This window comes from Thunnus thynnus, chromosome 12 (assembly GCF_963924715.1).
Source record: "Thunnus thynnus chromosome 12, fThuThy2.1, whole genome shotgun sequence".
Taxonomy (NCBI): Eukaryota; Metazoa; Chordata; class Actinopteri; order Scombriformes; family Scombridae; genus Thunnus; species Thunnus thynnus.
This window is the reverse complement of record NC_089528.1, coordinates 2,673,007-2,688,816: the sequence shown is the minus strand read 5'-3', so window position 1 is coordinate 2,688,816 and position 15,810 is coordinate 2,673,007. Positions and strand designations below refer to the sequence as shown.

General features: G+C 38.1%; 1 protein-coding gene across 1 annotated transcript in view; it reads left to right on the top strand.

Moving 5' to 3' along the window:
- LOC137193593 (cadherin-18-like) overlaps positions 1–15,810 on the top strand; it is a 206,713-nt gene that overhangs the window by 74,482 nt on the left and 116,421 nt on the right. The window contains exons 3-4 of the mRNA XM_067604822.1: positions 7,575–7,869; positions 14,305–14,424. Of these exons, the coding sequence (XP_067460923.1) occupies positions 7,575–7,869; positions 14,305–14,424 (415 nt within the window). The remainder of the gene's footprint in view (positions 1–7,574; positions 7,870–14,304; positions 14,425–15,810) is intronic.

Genomic DNA, 15,810 nt, shown 5'->3' with positions numbered 1-15,810 from the left:
TATGGAAGAATAGCTGTCTCCCGCTCAGCTATCACTTCATCTGGACTGTTGTCGCCCGCCAGCCTGTTAATATTTTCATACCTGTTTAATTTTATTAATTGGTTTAAAGATTTGTTTTCATTAATTAAATTCATTTATTGCAGTTAAAGTATTGTGTGTGTGTGTCATATATACATTTCATTAAGTCGTGATTGAGTAAAAACAGGGAATATTAATTAAAACTAAATTCTTAGTGGGATTAAGAATTAGTGATTCCTACTATACATTCCTGCCAAGTGGAGCCACTGCCATTAATGTACCCAGGGCCCCACCCATAGTACTACAACACTTGTTAGACAGTTAACTAAATAGCTACATGGGACGGGTGCTACAGATAGATAAATAGATAGATAGATAGATAGATAGATAGATAGATAGATAGATAGACACATCATTAATGGGCTACTTCAAAATGCATGTCATTTTGACCGAACAACTTGCCAAGCATAGAGGGGACAAAACATGCTTTTTGAGATTTTTGGTTGTTTTTATACTGTTATGATGTTCGATATCTGTTAAAGTTCCAAAAATGAATATAAGCTACTATGCTATCTGAAAGTCAAAAGCCAGGGCTTCAGCCTGCTCTGAACGCTCTGCTCTACTTCCTCATCGAAATGACAACAGATTATTTGTGCATGCCCACAAACTGCTGTCTGTTGCTTGCCTTTGTTACTGAGGTTGTTCAATAGCTTGTTCACATTGTCTGCTCACATAGTTCGGATTGGATTAGGGGCTCGGACATATTTGAGAAGTTTATATTTTGAATAAGGAACATGAAAAAGAAGTGAAATCCTATTGTACTGTTTGCTTATGTAGTCTCCCGAGCCGCCAGAAGTCTGCCTTTAAGCAGCCTCCGGAAACTAACCAATCAGAACAGAGTGAGCTCATCTGGGGGAGGGCCCTAAAGAGACAGGAGCTAAAACAGCTTGTTTCAGACAGACGCTGAACTGAGCGGCTGAGGGCCAGTATAAGATAAATAAGGAGTTTTGAACTGTAAATGATGCAAATATATTCCAGTAGAGCCCCAGAATATAAATGTAGACCTGTAAATGTTCATGATATGTCCCCTTTAACATATTTATCAGCCAACCCCTAATGGAGGCAGATTTACACTGGCAGTAGCTTAAATTTTTAATGAAATTGATTCAAATAATTTGATTACAACAACTAGACAGACACCACACAACACTGATCTCTCTTTGACCCACCATGGGGAGCAGTGTGCAGCCACAGCACAATGCCTGGGGACCAAGTCCAGTTATGAAGCCAGTGGTGCTCAAGGGCGAAGTCAGGAGAAAAGCCACATATACTGGACCTCCACATAGAAAGACTATACTACTCATCATTTTTTGTCAACAGAATCACATACTGATGTTATATAAACTGGATAAAGTATATCAAATCAGAGTGAAACCACCTTATTGTGTCTTGGCTCTCATGGTTAGTGATGGAGCTTAGTGTAGCATGTCCTGTAAATCCCACCAGAAGGGAATTAACCTGTTTAAATTAATAACCGTTGCTTCCTGCCCGCCCACGCGCTTTTTGATTCATATTTCACACCCTCACAAGCCTTTGTTCTTAGCTGGAGAGACATGCACAGGGGGAAATACTTTAGCCTCAAAATGTCAGTCGCTGCTGCTTCCCCACCAGCTGCTGCTTAGAAACACTGTTGTTTCCATGCTTCTGTATTTTTATCCTCCTCCCTTCTTGTCTTTGTCTGCTCCTGTCTCCCTTTTTTTGTTTTAAATGTTTTATTTTATGCCAGGGAGATGGATTTTCTTTGTCTTTACACTGGAGCGTTGTTACAGCTCTGTATTTCTGTTCTCTCTCTCTCTGCAGCTTGTTGCGTCGTGTTGCCTGTTTCTGTTTCATTTCATGGTGCTGACTGTGTCAAGATTCGCCTCCTTTGACTCTTTGTTCTCTCCAACAATATTTTGGAAAGCAGAAAGTGAGGAGGCATGAAGGTTGTTAGCATATTCACCATGTTCCTGATGGCCTGAATAATATTCTGCAGCCTAGTGTATGAAAAACAAACATTGGAGGCTTTTCCTCCAGGCATGTGCACCTTTGAAGGTCTTTTCTTTCTTGAAACACTGACTGATTTTGGGGTGAGATGGAAGCATGAAGGTTGTAGAGAAGTGTAAGTGACTTGAGAAAATCCCCACGGTAGTTGTAAGAATCTGGGTCGAAAAGAACAAACGGGTAATTTTGCCATGTATGCTAAATGAAAACAATAGCAACAGTATGTTTAAAAAAATAACTTCAGTCCAAGATTATTGAAGGCTGGTTGAAGGACTTGTGGGGTTCCCCAAGGCACAGTGTCAGGCCCATTACTGTTTATTTTGTCTCTAAATGAATTTTAAACAACTTTTGGATACTGGGTTTGGTTTTAATCTATCATTTGAATTTAATTAATAAAAGTCTAAATTCATATTATTTGGAAATGTCATAAAATTTACAATGTAAAATTATGATAAATTACATTGAAATTGAAAGACTGAAAATAGATAAACACATTAGTCAACTGTACTACTTAAAAATCTCTTAAAGACACAATAATAATTTCTGCCACTACGCAGGGATTAAAACCATAAAAACACTGAATAAAGCAGCTTCACGTAAAAAATCTGACGCTGTTCAGCAGACACAGGATGTCCGGTAGGGGCTGCTAGCTGAGCTGCTGCTAAGGTTTGCTCAGCTTGCTCAATCTGACAATTTAAGATCCAGACGTTCAGGAGGTTTTTACCGGGAGCTGAATTATCCGCAGAGGTCTCCTCCTCTCTAAAACAAACATCCACAGGGATTAAAACCAATAAAAACACTGAATAAAGCTGTCACAAAGAAAAAAATCAGTGTTTCTCCAAGGCTGTTTGGTGGACACTGGACGTCTGGGAGGGGCTCTGTGAGAGCCGGGCTGCCGCTGATGTTTGCTCAGTTTGTTTCTCTGATAACTTAAGATCCAGATGTCCGATGACTAAAATCCTTCATCCAGTTAAAAGATATATTTTAAAACGAACGAGAGCTAAAAAGTTTATCATAAAAATATGGTTTAAAACTGACCAACATATTTTCTTGTATGCATATGCTCTTTGGTGGATGCCATTGTGTCGGACAACCACAATGCTGATGCACACGCACAAGATGATTACCATCTTGGGCGCATTTACTCTTTGGTAGAGGTGGACAGCACCATTGACAGGCGACCAAAAAAACAGACTGTTACCTTGATTGAAATCACAGATTTCTCTGGGTTTGTTGGAAACATTTGGGATAATGTAAGTAAACAAATCAACAAAATATATCACAGGTCTAGTCATTTTCAGACATTTTAATTCGGAATAGTTGCATATTATAGATTTAAATCAGGCCTTTTTATATAGGCTACGTTATATTGACATCTTATAGGTCCATACATTGCTTCACAATCCAAAAGAAAGCCAAAAAAATGTAAATTAAACTACTTATCAAGAACCAACTAACCAGCTGTTTATTAAAGTAAAGGCTCTAGAATTGGTAGATTTTTGGTACATTATTAAATAGTACAAATAATGTACTATATTACTTGTTTTAATCTGGTTTGTCTGAAACTTCATGTTGCTGCCTGTATTGGCCAGGACACTCTTGCAAAAGAGATTTTTAATCTCAGAGAGGTTTTCCTCGTAAAATAAAGGTTAAATACAAAGTAAAAATAAAGTCAGTAATTTTTTTACCTGAAAGAGGGAAGCATTTCAGCTAAAGGGTTGAATTTATGTGACAGCTGAAGTGAGGAATGGAAAATGTGTTGCACACTGCAGGGTGTTTTTTTTTTCAATAATTGAATGGACAAATATAGAAATGTAGAATGGCATGTTGGCATTAGTATAGCCAACAATTAATATAAGATAATGTATTTTTAATGTATTTTTTTCACACCAAATGTTCTCTAAAACAGGTAGGTATTTACAGACCAAAAGGTTTTGTTATGATAGTATCTCCCTAAGGTCAACAATGAAATTTGCATGTTTGCATTCTTTTTTGCAGACAGTCTATGCATCGAAATACAGAACAACAGAAATGCAGAGCTGTCTGTCACAGAACATCTCACAGTTCCTTGTTCCTTGTGAGAACATTTCTATCACAATATTTTGTTTAGCATTATAAGTAGCATTAGATCTCAGACTGAAAGTTTGGCAGAAGAACAAATATGACAGAATGAGCTGTTCCACAAGGAATAATGCTAGTTAATGAGTCTGCTGTAAAGAAAATCAGCTGCTTCAAGCTCCGCGGCATTCACCTGGGATGAGCACACCGGCCATGTGGTGAAAAAGGTATAGCAATGCCTCTTTCACCTCAGGCAGCTGAAAAAATTTGGCATGGGGCTCATGATCCTACAGGCCTTCTAAAGGGGCACAATCAAGAACATCCTTACTGGATGCATTACTGCCTGGTAGGGGAACTGCACTGCCCTAAACTGCAAAGCGCTGCAGAGGGTCGTGCAGACAGCCTAGAGCATCAGTGGATGTGAGCTTCCCCCCCATCCAGGACATTTACAACGGTTGGTGTGTCAGCAAGGCCTGCAGGATTAGCAAAGTACCCAGCCACCCCAACCACAGACTGTTTCAGCTGCAGCCGTTTGGCAAGCGGTACCGCTGCCTCAAGGCCTGGACCAGCAGGCTCTGGGACAGTTTTTTTTCTTCACCAGGCTTATGAATTATAGACACTAACAGCCTGTTGCCTGTCTGTCTGTGACACACACACACACACACACACACATGCAAACAATCTACATGCACATATGCACATTTATTAAGGCAGGCCCACACACACAGCATTTTACACATACTATACATAGTTTATATTATTTATATTTTTATTGTATTGTATTTTTAGTACTGTTTTACTGCTATTTCCATTGATATTTGATTGCTACTGCTGCTGCAATGTTGAGGACTCAAGAAATTTACTCTCTTATATTTGTATAATGGGATGTAACAATAAAGGACTCCTGAATGTTGAATCTTGAATCTTTAACTTTGTGAATGCCACTTTGGCCAGACTGAAAGAGGCTGTGTTGGAGAGACACTGTGTCTCCAGTAGCGACAGCTAACCTTTTCATTATGGATTTAATAAGAGGATAACGGGAAGGTGTCCTCATTATGATGAGAAATCATTACAAGATAATGTTGTTATAAAAAGATACTTAAACATAAATGTGAGTATTTTTTCTAACAGTGGCACTTCTAAACTGTCATTTTAATCACACAGATGATTTCATTTTGGCTGTATAGATCTAATATTTGACATCATCATCTCCTGCTGCAAATGAGAACACGTTGCATCAAAGTCAATGGTTGGTTACCTTTATTGACACACATTTACCTACTAGATGAATGTCCCAGTGAGTATGTTTACATGCACACTGGTGACTTGGTCTTGAACTGTCTTTGTGCATGTTTTCATATTCTGGTTTCAGAAGCCTGTTAGCATCCTGCTCCTTTAAACCACAACCATGATCTTTCTCTAACGCTAACCATATATTGTTTTGTGCCTAAACCTAACCAAACCTTAAGCATAGAGGTGGTGAATCAGAAAACATGAATATTTTTTGTAATGGTTTTGGAAGGCACTGACAGACAATGTTGTCCTGCTGATAGGAGCAGAGCATGTTCACATGGGTCATTCTGGCAGGCAATCATTTAGTTTGGTAGACTACATCAAAACACTTTACTCAGATTTGTGATCACTGTCTGCCATGTGCACATCTTAAGTAACATAGCAGCTGGTAAGAAAAACAAAAATATCTAATGACAATCAGCAAAAGTATGACATATATGCTGAAATATAAGTCACCCAAGTAAATAACCATGTCTTCCAGAAATTATGTTTATACGTTTATACGAGATCTCGATGCATAATCACAACATTCATGGCTTTTCTTTTTACTCCAGTAAAAGTAACCCAGTCGTTAATTTTACAGCTACATCCATGCCTGTGTTGAGAAGCAATTACTGCACGTACAGTTATCAACTTGATATCAATCAGAATGATATCCCAAAGCATATTGATCCTTGCAGGCTGATACAGAACAATTACAATCAGCAAAACAAGCAGAGTGATCAAATCAATGAAAATGGGGTGTCTGTATTTTGTTCATTTGGCAATATCAATATATGTTTTAACATTACTAAAGCTCAGATTGTCCCATCAACATGGTTCTTATATCCCTGGAGCCCTAGACTCGGGTTTGATAGAGGTCTGATAGGGATATTTGCGCTGTGTTGAAAACTTCTGAACATAAAGACAAAATATATACGAAATGTCAATTTACTTTTTTCCCCATAAAAAGTATCCTAGAGCATGTTTAGTACTACTCACAAGTAAAAAGTGGCATTTTCTGGATAGCCCAACTACCCTGAAATAAATCATATGACTGGGTAATACATACGGTGACTCTATAAGGACAAAGGTTCAAACAATTAATGGTTTTGCCAAATACATTTCAAAGGAGATGCAATTTGTAACTGGATTGTCTTAACTGGCAACATGTTTTCCAGTGGAAGAAATGCTATGTTCATGTAGTGCACAGAGAGTCGGGAGGTGGTCAGGATGGTAGTTCCATAAGTTGTAAGGTTTCGGTTACTAGATTTTTAAAGTAAAGTTTGGAGAAAGATCGTGGTCTGTTAAAAATGATAAGTAGTGACACAGACCATCTCCTCTATTAGTCCATTAGTCTTCTCTTTCCAGTGCTGATGTAATTCCAAGAATACTGGGTGGAGGTGTACAGGTTTTTGGGTAAACAGGCTTTTGTCTCATTGTGTTGCACATGTATTTGTTGAAGATCCTTGTGAGTTTCTCAGATAGAAAGTATGGCTATGTTGTTGTGGTGTTCTCTCTAGAACTGAATGATCCAAACAGGGGAACTGCGGCAGTGAACAGTCTCTACATGAGACAGGAAAAAGTAAGGATTCCAGCATTAACAAGAAATATTGTTACAGCAGAATGTACTGAGTCAGAAAGTCTATGTTTGTTAATATAATGTGGCTTACTGTCAAGGATCATTTGAGATATAACTCACCATTTATGCTATTAACCTGGAAGTGCCTCTTTTCATGAAGCCCAGGGTGAGAAGTTCACCTCCACACAATAGACAGACTCAGATACCTTACAAGAGTACTGAGATACTATTTATCAGGGAGTCTCACTTTCTCTCTGGTCTCTGGTACCTGCAGTCTCTCTATCTTCATCCTTAATTTGCTTTGTGACACATCCGGCTTAGGATAGACTGCATGTTGTAGAACGTGTCCTGTCACACTCTTTTCCATTTACCGTGACAGTTGCTTGTTTCAAATACTGAAGCTTTTGTACAACCTGTCACACTCCAGTCCTCCAATCGTCCTGTATCTCCTTCCCTGATTGGATGGCTGTGTCTCTCATTGCGTGGTCTTCACCATTAGCTGACCACTCAACCTGACACTTGGCTATTACTCTGTATTACATACTTGTCAGGCACTTTAACGCTCCCTCTCTCAGTCATTTTCTCCTTCTTACATCTCCAGCTACACTCCAAATCTGACAAGGGCGACGGCTCCGTGCGCTACATCCTGTCTGGAGAGGGGGCTGGCTCTATCTTCATCATTGACGAGACAACAGGTGACATCCACGCAGCCAAGAGCCTGGACCGTGAGAGGAAGGCCCAGTATGTTCTACACGCAAGGGCCATCGACCGGTGGACGAACCGTTCTCTAGAGGCAGAATCAGAGTTCATCATCAAGGTCCAGGATGTCAATGACAATGCTCCAACCTTCCCAGATGGACCGTTCTCAGCCACTGTGCCTGAGATGTCTGATGTCGGTAAGATCAGAGCTTTTTTTTTTTCATGACAGACACTTGACACAAACGTTAACAATGGCACAGTTCTATTAACTAACCCAGGAAGACATGTCATTGAGTTAGACATGTCAGTCAAGGTCTATTACATCAAAATTCTACTCTGAAAATGAATGGATGTATTTTCACAGAATTTTAATCATGCTTTTTGCAGTGTGAGAAGTAAGTATTTGGGGTGTAAACAAATATAATTGCATTATTCAGATATAAGCAGATATGGCAAAATAACATCCTAATTTTGGCAGAGCTCTTTCTTCTGTATCAAAAGTATTCCAGGTAGTTATTTTCTGTACGGTATGAACAAAGAGTGCTAGCAGCCAAATCAGCAGGACTTTTCATGATGCAGATGTGCCAGAAGGTAAACAAACACAGAGGTGTAGATAGTTTTCAGTTCATTATTAAGCGGGAGAGTTTCATGCTGATCTAAGCTGTATATGAGCTCTAACTGTGAGTCACCTAACATAAGTCAGGTTTTCATTCAAATGTACCACACATTTTAACCAAAATCTCAAAAAAATTCATAAAAGAAAATGTGAATTAATGTGCATTTCCTTTTACTACTGTTATGTGAATATTAACAGTCAAGCACATCAAAGTAAACAGCTGATGGCGCTGATTTTCCTTTCGAGTGCAGTAAACTACAGAAAGAAGAAGATGGTGCAACGTGATGATGTAATCAATAGAGCAACACCGAAAGCTCAAGTGACAGAAAACATGATGCACATCCTGGTGATGGAGAACATGATGAACAGTGGAAATGGAGAGAACAGCTGACATCACAGTCTCTTACTTTTGGAAGGGTTTTTATAACAGGGCTGTGACATTTATACAGACAGGTATTTAACACTGCCCAGAGACAAAGAAGAGAACTGACAGTGAAAAACGGCTGTCGCCATTTTCCGTCTCTCCAGCAGGCTGAAGCTTCAGAGACATTTAAGTCACATGCTTCCTGTACATAATCATTTTTGCTAAATTTGTTTCCATTGCACTTTGTCGCATGTTGTTTTACATTACCTTTTCCACCTCATCCAAGCATAAAAACTTTTCAAATTTCACGTTTCCACTCACATTTTTTTATGTGCAAATTGAAAAACTGCACAAAAAGGGTGGATGAATATGCACTTACTGCCTATGGGAGAAATGAATGGGATTCATCTCTAGAACCAGGGAAGCCTGAAATAGCTCCTCCCACTTCTCAACTCTATAGCTTTTTCTTTTTTTTTTTTTTCTTTTTTGTTCATAGACACATCAACTTTATTGTCATCTGGACCTCCTGCCACTGCATGCACAATCTCCTTAAAAAAAGCAAAATGGTCCTATGAGCTATTATGCCTATATGCGCTACATTTGGACTCACTTCATTGTCAATGGCTTTCCCATTTTTTTTATCATAGACACTACAGACCAAATGTATTTTCATACAAGATCAATTAGATTTTCACCAACCAAATAGTGAAATATGAGCACAAGTGAGGACAGCGCTATCATGAGTGTCAAATGATGTGTAATAATATTTAAAAGGTGTCACATCTGCCTCGGTTAATGTCTGACACTAGAACTTGGGTTAACCAATAAGGTCAGTTCATAACAACCATGTGTTAATGAATGCTCCAGCAAGGAGGACATACTGTCATGTCAGTTTATGTGTAACATAGGCAGGTGAGATGTGTCAGTTGTTCAGTCAACATGAGGCTGTAAGTTACACAAATGACAATAATAAAAATAAAAAAGACTGATTACCACTTTAATGTAAGATAATACATTTGATATAGATTGTAAGGAGACATTATTGTAGGGGCAAAATATTTTATGATATGTTTTACATTTGTATAAAGAGACAGATTCTTTTTTCAAGTGATAATAAAAACAAGTTCAGTATGCTATAAATGATTAAAAAAAACAAAAAAAAAACATGCACTCTGTGTTGTCCCAGTAGTATTTTTAAATTATTTTCTTAGCAGCTAGGATTTGATTGCTGAACTGGAAAATCAGACAGATGAAGCTAATAAGCTTAATTACCAATTTCCAAGTTAATGTGCTAAGTGATATAGCTAGATCTCTGGATCGCTGGAGGAGGTAATGGTCAGTATTTGTAACATTTTTGGATTTAGAGTGCATTTTATATATGCTTACACCCCCTCCACACCACCCCCCCCCCCCCCCCCCCCCCCACCCACCCACCCCCCCACCCCCCATCTTTACTTCCCTCTTCTCCATTATTCTCTTTCTGCCATTGTCTCTCTCTTTCTCTATTGATCATTATCTCTCTCGCTGTCTGGCTCTCTCCCTTTCTCTGAGTCTCTTTCATCTCTCATTAGCTCTATCTCTCTCTATGTCCTCTCCATCCCTCCCACTCTGCTCCTCATTGCTAATACCTCCCATCTCTCACTCATTTCCCAGCCTCTCTCCTCTCTTCTCTCCTCTTATTCAATACTCTCCTGTCTCTATCTCAGTTCACCATTTCCCAACACTTTCCGTTTTCCTTTTGATTTTATCTTTGACCCGCAAAAGGGAAGGTGTAAATGGATTTTTAGGTTAAAGTCACTACTGTACAGTGTAGAAATACAGGAGCTTTGTAAACAGTGGCGTCATTTCTGTAGTGGAGCAGCTGGAAGAGTGTTGTTTATCAGACGGTGATCAGTATTTAATCACAGAGGCAGCTATTTCTTACTCTAGACTGAAATTACATTATAAGCTCTGCATCAGTCTACATGTCTTCACCCTTGCTAATTCCCATAAAGTTTTATATGTAGGTTCTAAAACTGTGTTGATTTCCAGTTATAATCCATACCAGAGGAACTACATTTCATGAGAGTAATTTAGTTGATCCTATTTCAAATCAAGTTATGTATACAGTAACATTTTGTTGCAGGCTCCAGTGATTTTACAGCTCCATAAAGTTCAGGGAAACAGACTCAGGGAAACAGAATGGTAAAAATCAAAGCAGCAGAGACTGCATTCAGAGTTTTTGTCCCTAGTATGTATCAAGCTCCAAACACACGTTTGATCCTACATTTCCCATAATGCACTCAATAGATTTTTCACTAGCCCCTCTGGTGGAAAGCTGTGCTGCCTACTATTTTCTGTAGGAAGTAGCTAAAGCCTGCTCGAAAACTGCTAAATGATGTCACATGCTAATTTGCATATCTGTGACCTCATAACATTATTACATGTACAAGATTTTTAAAAATCTAAGTAAAGAAAGAATAAGAGAAATCAAAACTGACTATATCCTCAATATGCATCTAAATCTACCTTAATTATTAAAAAAAAATGATTTCATGCAGGCTGTTGCAGACTGTGTAACCAAAGTGTCCTGAATAGAGAGATGATCCAGACACTGGAATAAACTCACTAGGTTGACTGATTGTGATGCTGCTCTGTTCCACCCACTGAATGCAGTCAGTCAGAGAACCACAGCCACATTAGCTCTCATTATCTCTCAATATTGGCATCTCCTTTCAAGGAGAGGAGTTAAAGTCTGCCCAGAAAGTTGCTAGATTTGTTGCTTTGAAAAAAAAGTTGCTAAAGGGGTCTTGAAAGTCTAGAGAGAAAGTTGCAATGCCACAATGTAGAAATATGCAAAAGTACAAGCAAAAGGTCTGTATTCTTACATGAATAAAAGTGCAAAAGCATTATCAGCCAAATGCATGTGAAGTATCACATGTATTGCCAGTAATATCTTATTATTATTAGTAGTAGTAGTAGTAGTAGTATCATTATTTTATTATTTCATTTTGTTATTGTAGCTGGTTGGGGTGCAACTATATAGTGTTGGGTAGTTTGATCCATAACAATGCATCATATTTTAGTTTTCTATGTAAAATCTTTATAAGCAAGGTACCTATTGATGTCAAATAAATGCAGTTGAAAGGTAAAAAGTGAATATTTTCCTCTAAAATGTTGTCAAACAGAATTATGCAGTAGTACAAAATGGAAATATTCAAGTGGGGTAAAGTGCCTAAAAATGTACTGAAGTACTGTACTTGAACAAATGCACTTATTTACATTCCACCACTAATAAATACTCATACCTCTCAAACTCTACACCCCCAGGTTGTAGTGCAGGCTTTCTAAATGTGTATTCTCCAAGTTCAAGCTGAGATAACCCAGATGACCTCACTGTGACATCATCAGGGTTATTTTCTTAGATGAGACAAAGATCCTCCTGAGCCACAGAAGATATAATACTGCTCACAGAACTACATGTATAAATTGGTGCAGTTTCCTTTTAAGTTCAGTATGCAGTGCTAGGTGCTGCTCTCCCTGTGGGAGCAGAATAAGCAGAATAAGGAAATGAGGAATGTGGTGTTTTGTGTAGCAGTGTGTCCAGATTTCTTTTTCCAATTTCTTGTCAATTTCAGGAGTGAAATAGTGCTGAATCCAAATTTGTAATATGTGTGTTGGAGCTACAGAGGTAGGTTAGCAGTAGACTTTTTTTCCCCCAGCAGACATTTGACTTGTCATGGTGGGAAAAGCAAAGGTGGAACTGATAACATTAACAATTGCTCAGTTCCATTCAAGTGTCCAAGGAAGCCATACTGGTGAGCCATCATGCACTATACCAAGGTTCGGGAATTTTAAAAACTAAATGTGATTCAGCCATCATTAATATTATCAATTTCACCAATTGTGCTTTTCTTGCTGTGAATCACAGGAGCCTCCTGCCAGTATGTAGACCTGCTCCACCAACAGCCTTCTGCTGCTAACACTAGCTTATCAACACAGTTAATGAGGAGAAATGAAATGACAGGAATACAACATATAAAATAGTCTTGTTAAAGTGTAAATGCCATTAACACCATATTGCTTCTAACAATATCTAACTTCATAATCACATTTCTCTATAAATTCATTTACCCAAGTACTATTAAAAAGTACAGTTTTAAGGCACTTGTATTAATTACAGATTAAGATAATTTTATTTTATACATATATACAATTAATTTATAAATGTAATCCCCTGCTGTATGTTAAACTACCCAACAGTATATAAAGTAGCTAAAATGGGCTTGAGCTTGACCAGCTACAATAGTAAAATGCAGCATATTATTATATTATTATGAATAAGAGTAAGAGTAAGAATAAGAATAAGAATAAGAATAAGAATAAGAATAAGAATAAGAATAAGAGTAAGAATAAGAGTAAGAATAAGAGTAAGAGTAAGAGTAAGAGTAAGAGTAAGAATAACAGTAAGAGTAAGAATAACAGTAAGAGTAAGAGTAAACTAAATCTGGAGGCAAAATAGGGGGAATAATCTACCTTTAGTGAAAGGAAAGAAAAATCTACTCGCAAAGAAAATGGTGCACTGGTAGTTACTCATATATGCTATATATACAGAGTTGCTATATAGTACGAGCAGTAAATACTATCCATGTAGTTCATTGTATGCATAAAGTAAGATGTGTTCAATGTATGTGATAAGCTGTCTGTGAGTGTACAGATAGTGGGTATCTCACAGTCACGGATTCACTTAGGGTTTTATTCCACTAGTTCACCTAAAAATAAAAAAATAACAATAAGAAAATTGTTGGTAATTTACAAAATCAACATATTAGTCAGTGAAGGATTTTAAACACTCCAGAAACTTTAATTTAATGTGAACTTTTATGCTGTGGGGAGAAATGCAGTGCAGGTCTAACATGATGAATGAGATGGATAAAAGCTTTGGCTTCTCTTGTCTGCTACATGGTCAGGCTAATGGGCTGTGGCTCTTTACAAGAACACTGCTGACAACACACACTGTGTTTTACTGCAGCTCATAGTGCGCATTCAAGAGGAAGTTTAGTGTCACATTTACATAGAAACAAGATATTTTCATATTATTAAAGAAAATAGATTGTGGCATGGTTTTCATTGCAGATTCTAATCAGAGTGTAGTGCATCAGCAGTGACAGTAACATTATGTTTAGTGTTGCTTGTATTCTAATGTGTTTGTGAGGGCTGTTCTCTGATTAGATACAGAGCCAGGGTTAGAATTGCAGTCAATTTAAAGGATCTGGCTGGCCATTTTCTATATTTAAATTTTAATTTTTATATCAAAAAATCTCATGTGCAGAGCCAAACCAACAACAAACTCATCCTATTTACAAGTATCGTGTGTCTGGCAAAAGCCTGATATATCTTATTCCTCTGTGCCATAGACCTCAGTTGACACAATTGATTAGCATTTATAAGATTTGACTCTCAGGAGAGAAGTTCCTTGTTCAGGAATGCGGTTCCTTCCACATTTTTTTTGTCAAACTACTAGTTCCTAGGTCAAGAATTCACTTGTAAGTCAGTAGTTTTTGGACACATCTATCACTTTATTTCATTGTAGTGGTCAGTGCTTTTGGTTGGTCATCATCTGATTCACCAAAAGTATTAAAAGTGCCATTTTTTGTTCCCTTCTCTGTACAGGAACATCAGTTTTCAAGGTAACAGCATCGGATGCAGATGACCCGACATATGGGAACAGCGCCAAGATAGTCTACAGCATCCTGGAGGGACAGCCCTATTTCTCTGTTGACCCAAAGACAGGTAAAACTGCATCTATGTTCACTTTAAAGGCTCTTTAAATGCTGCTCTGGGGAAAGTTCAAACAGACAGGCAGCTAGGGATCACCAGCACTGTAAACAAGCTAATGATGACAAAAGCCCAGGGAAGCTGCAGCACTGTGGTTTTTACTTTGTTGTCCAAGTCCATTAAATGTTTAGGAAAAACTGTAATAAAGGACGTCTAATGATGCAGATGGTGAGTTCTCGTGAAATGCTTTTATCAGCGCAGCCAAATCTTTTATGGGATGAGTGTCACAGGTGGGGAAGGCCTTCAAACAGCCTCCGTCTGCTCTGTTATTTTTTGGGGTAGAGCGAGTGCTCTGCGGGTTGTTTACTGCGTAAAACTCAGTGATTTTCAGGAACCCCTGCTGATTTTTGTCTCCTAGTGATATTTTTATTCAGGAAAGCATGAATACTTTTCATGGACTATTTTTTTAGTCTGAAGAAAAACGTTCTATATTTACATTTTAAAACTAAAATATCAGGCAGAATATTAATCTTGAAGGTATGTGCTAAATATTCACTACCAATGATATTCAATTAGTTATTCTTACTATATCCACACATGGAAACAATGCTGTTAAAGTGAACAATTTAACTATTTGCATAATGTTTGGGGACAGTTATGGTCAAATAAGAATGCCCATGCAAGCTTCAATAAGGGTTTGACATCATGCTGAAAGCCTCATTCAGATGGGATTATTATCTGATACAAAATATTCCTACTGAAGGAGATTTTTCATCATACTTTAAACAGCTTATTGTTCCATAATACAAAAAATGCTGGGCAATTTACCTGATCTTACTCTATAGTTGGTGTGTCATGACATGAAATAAATCAGATGTTTTATGCCTTGAGCCATGCTTTCCAGCACAGACTTGAATTTCTAAATACCTCCCCTACATACCTGATGTGCAGTGCGATGCTCTCTAGTGTTCCAGCTATCTGAGCCACTGCTGCATCTATCTCAGGTTTTCGAAAATTATATCCCCATCTTGATGTCCCGTTCCTGCCTCACAGCCGATAAATGACATTGGTTCAGTTTTCACCCCCACATACTGTATGATGAAGGCTATGTGTGGACTCAGCAGTAAACACACCTGTGGCACTTCTTAATTATCTGACCAGCCATCCTTCCATTCATCCATGAAGTTTATCCCGGTCAGGGCAACAGTGACCCCAAAACAACCTTTTCCCCTGCAACTTTCTCCAGATCTCCATGGGTCCCAGACCAGCCATGCAATGTCTCACAAGTGTTTTATTATTTTCCAACCCATTTATTATGGTTATTAATAGTTACTGATATTTGCTTTCCACAGGTAGATAGATAAGGGACTTTCCTCATGCTATGACTGATTTGCCTGGAAC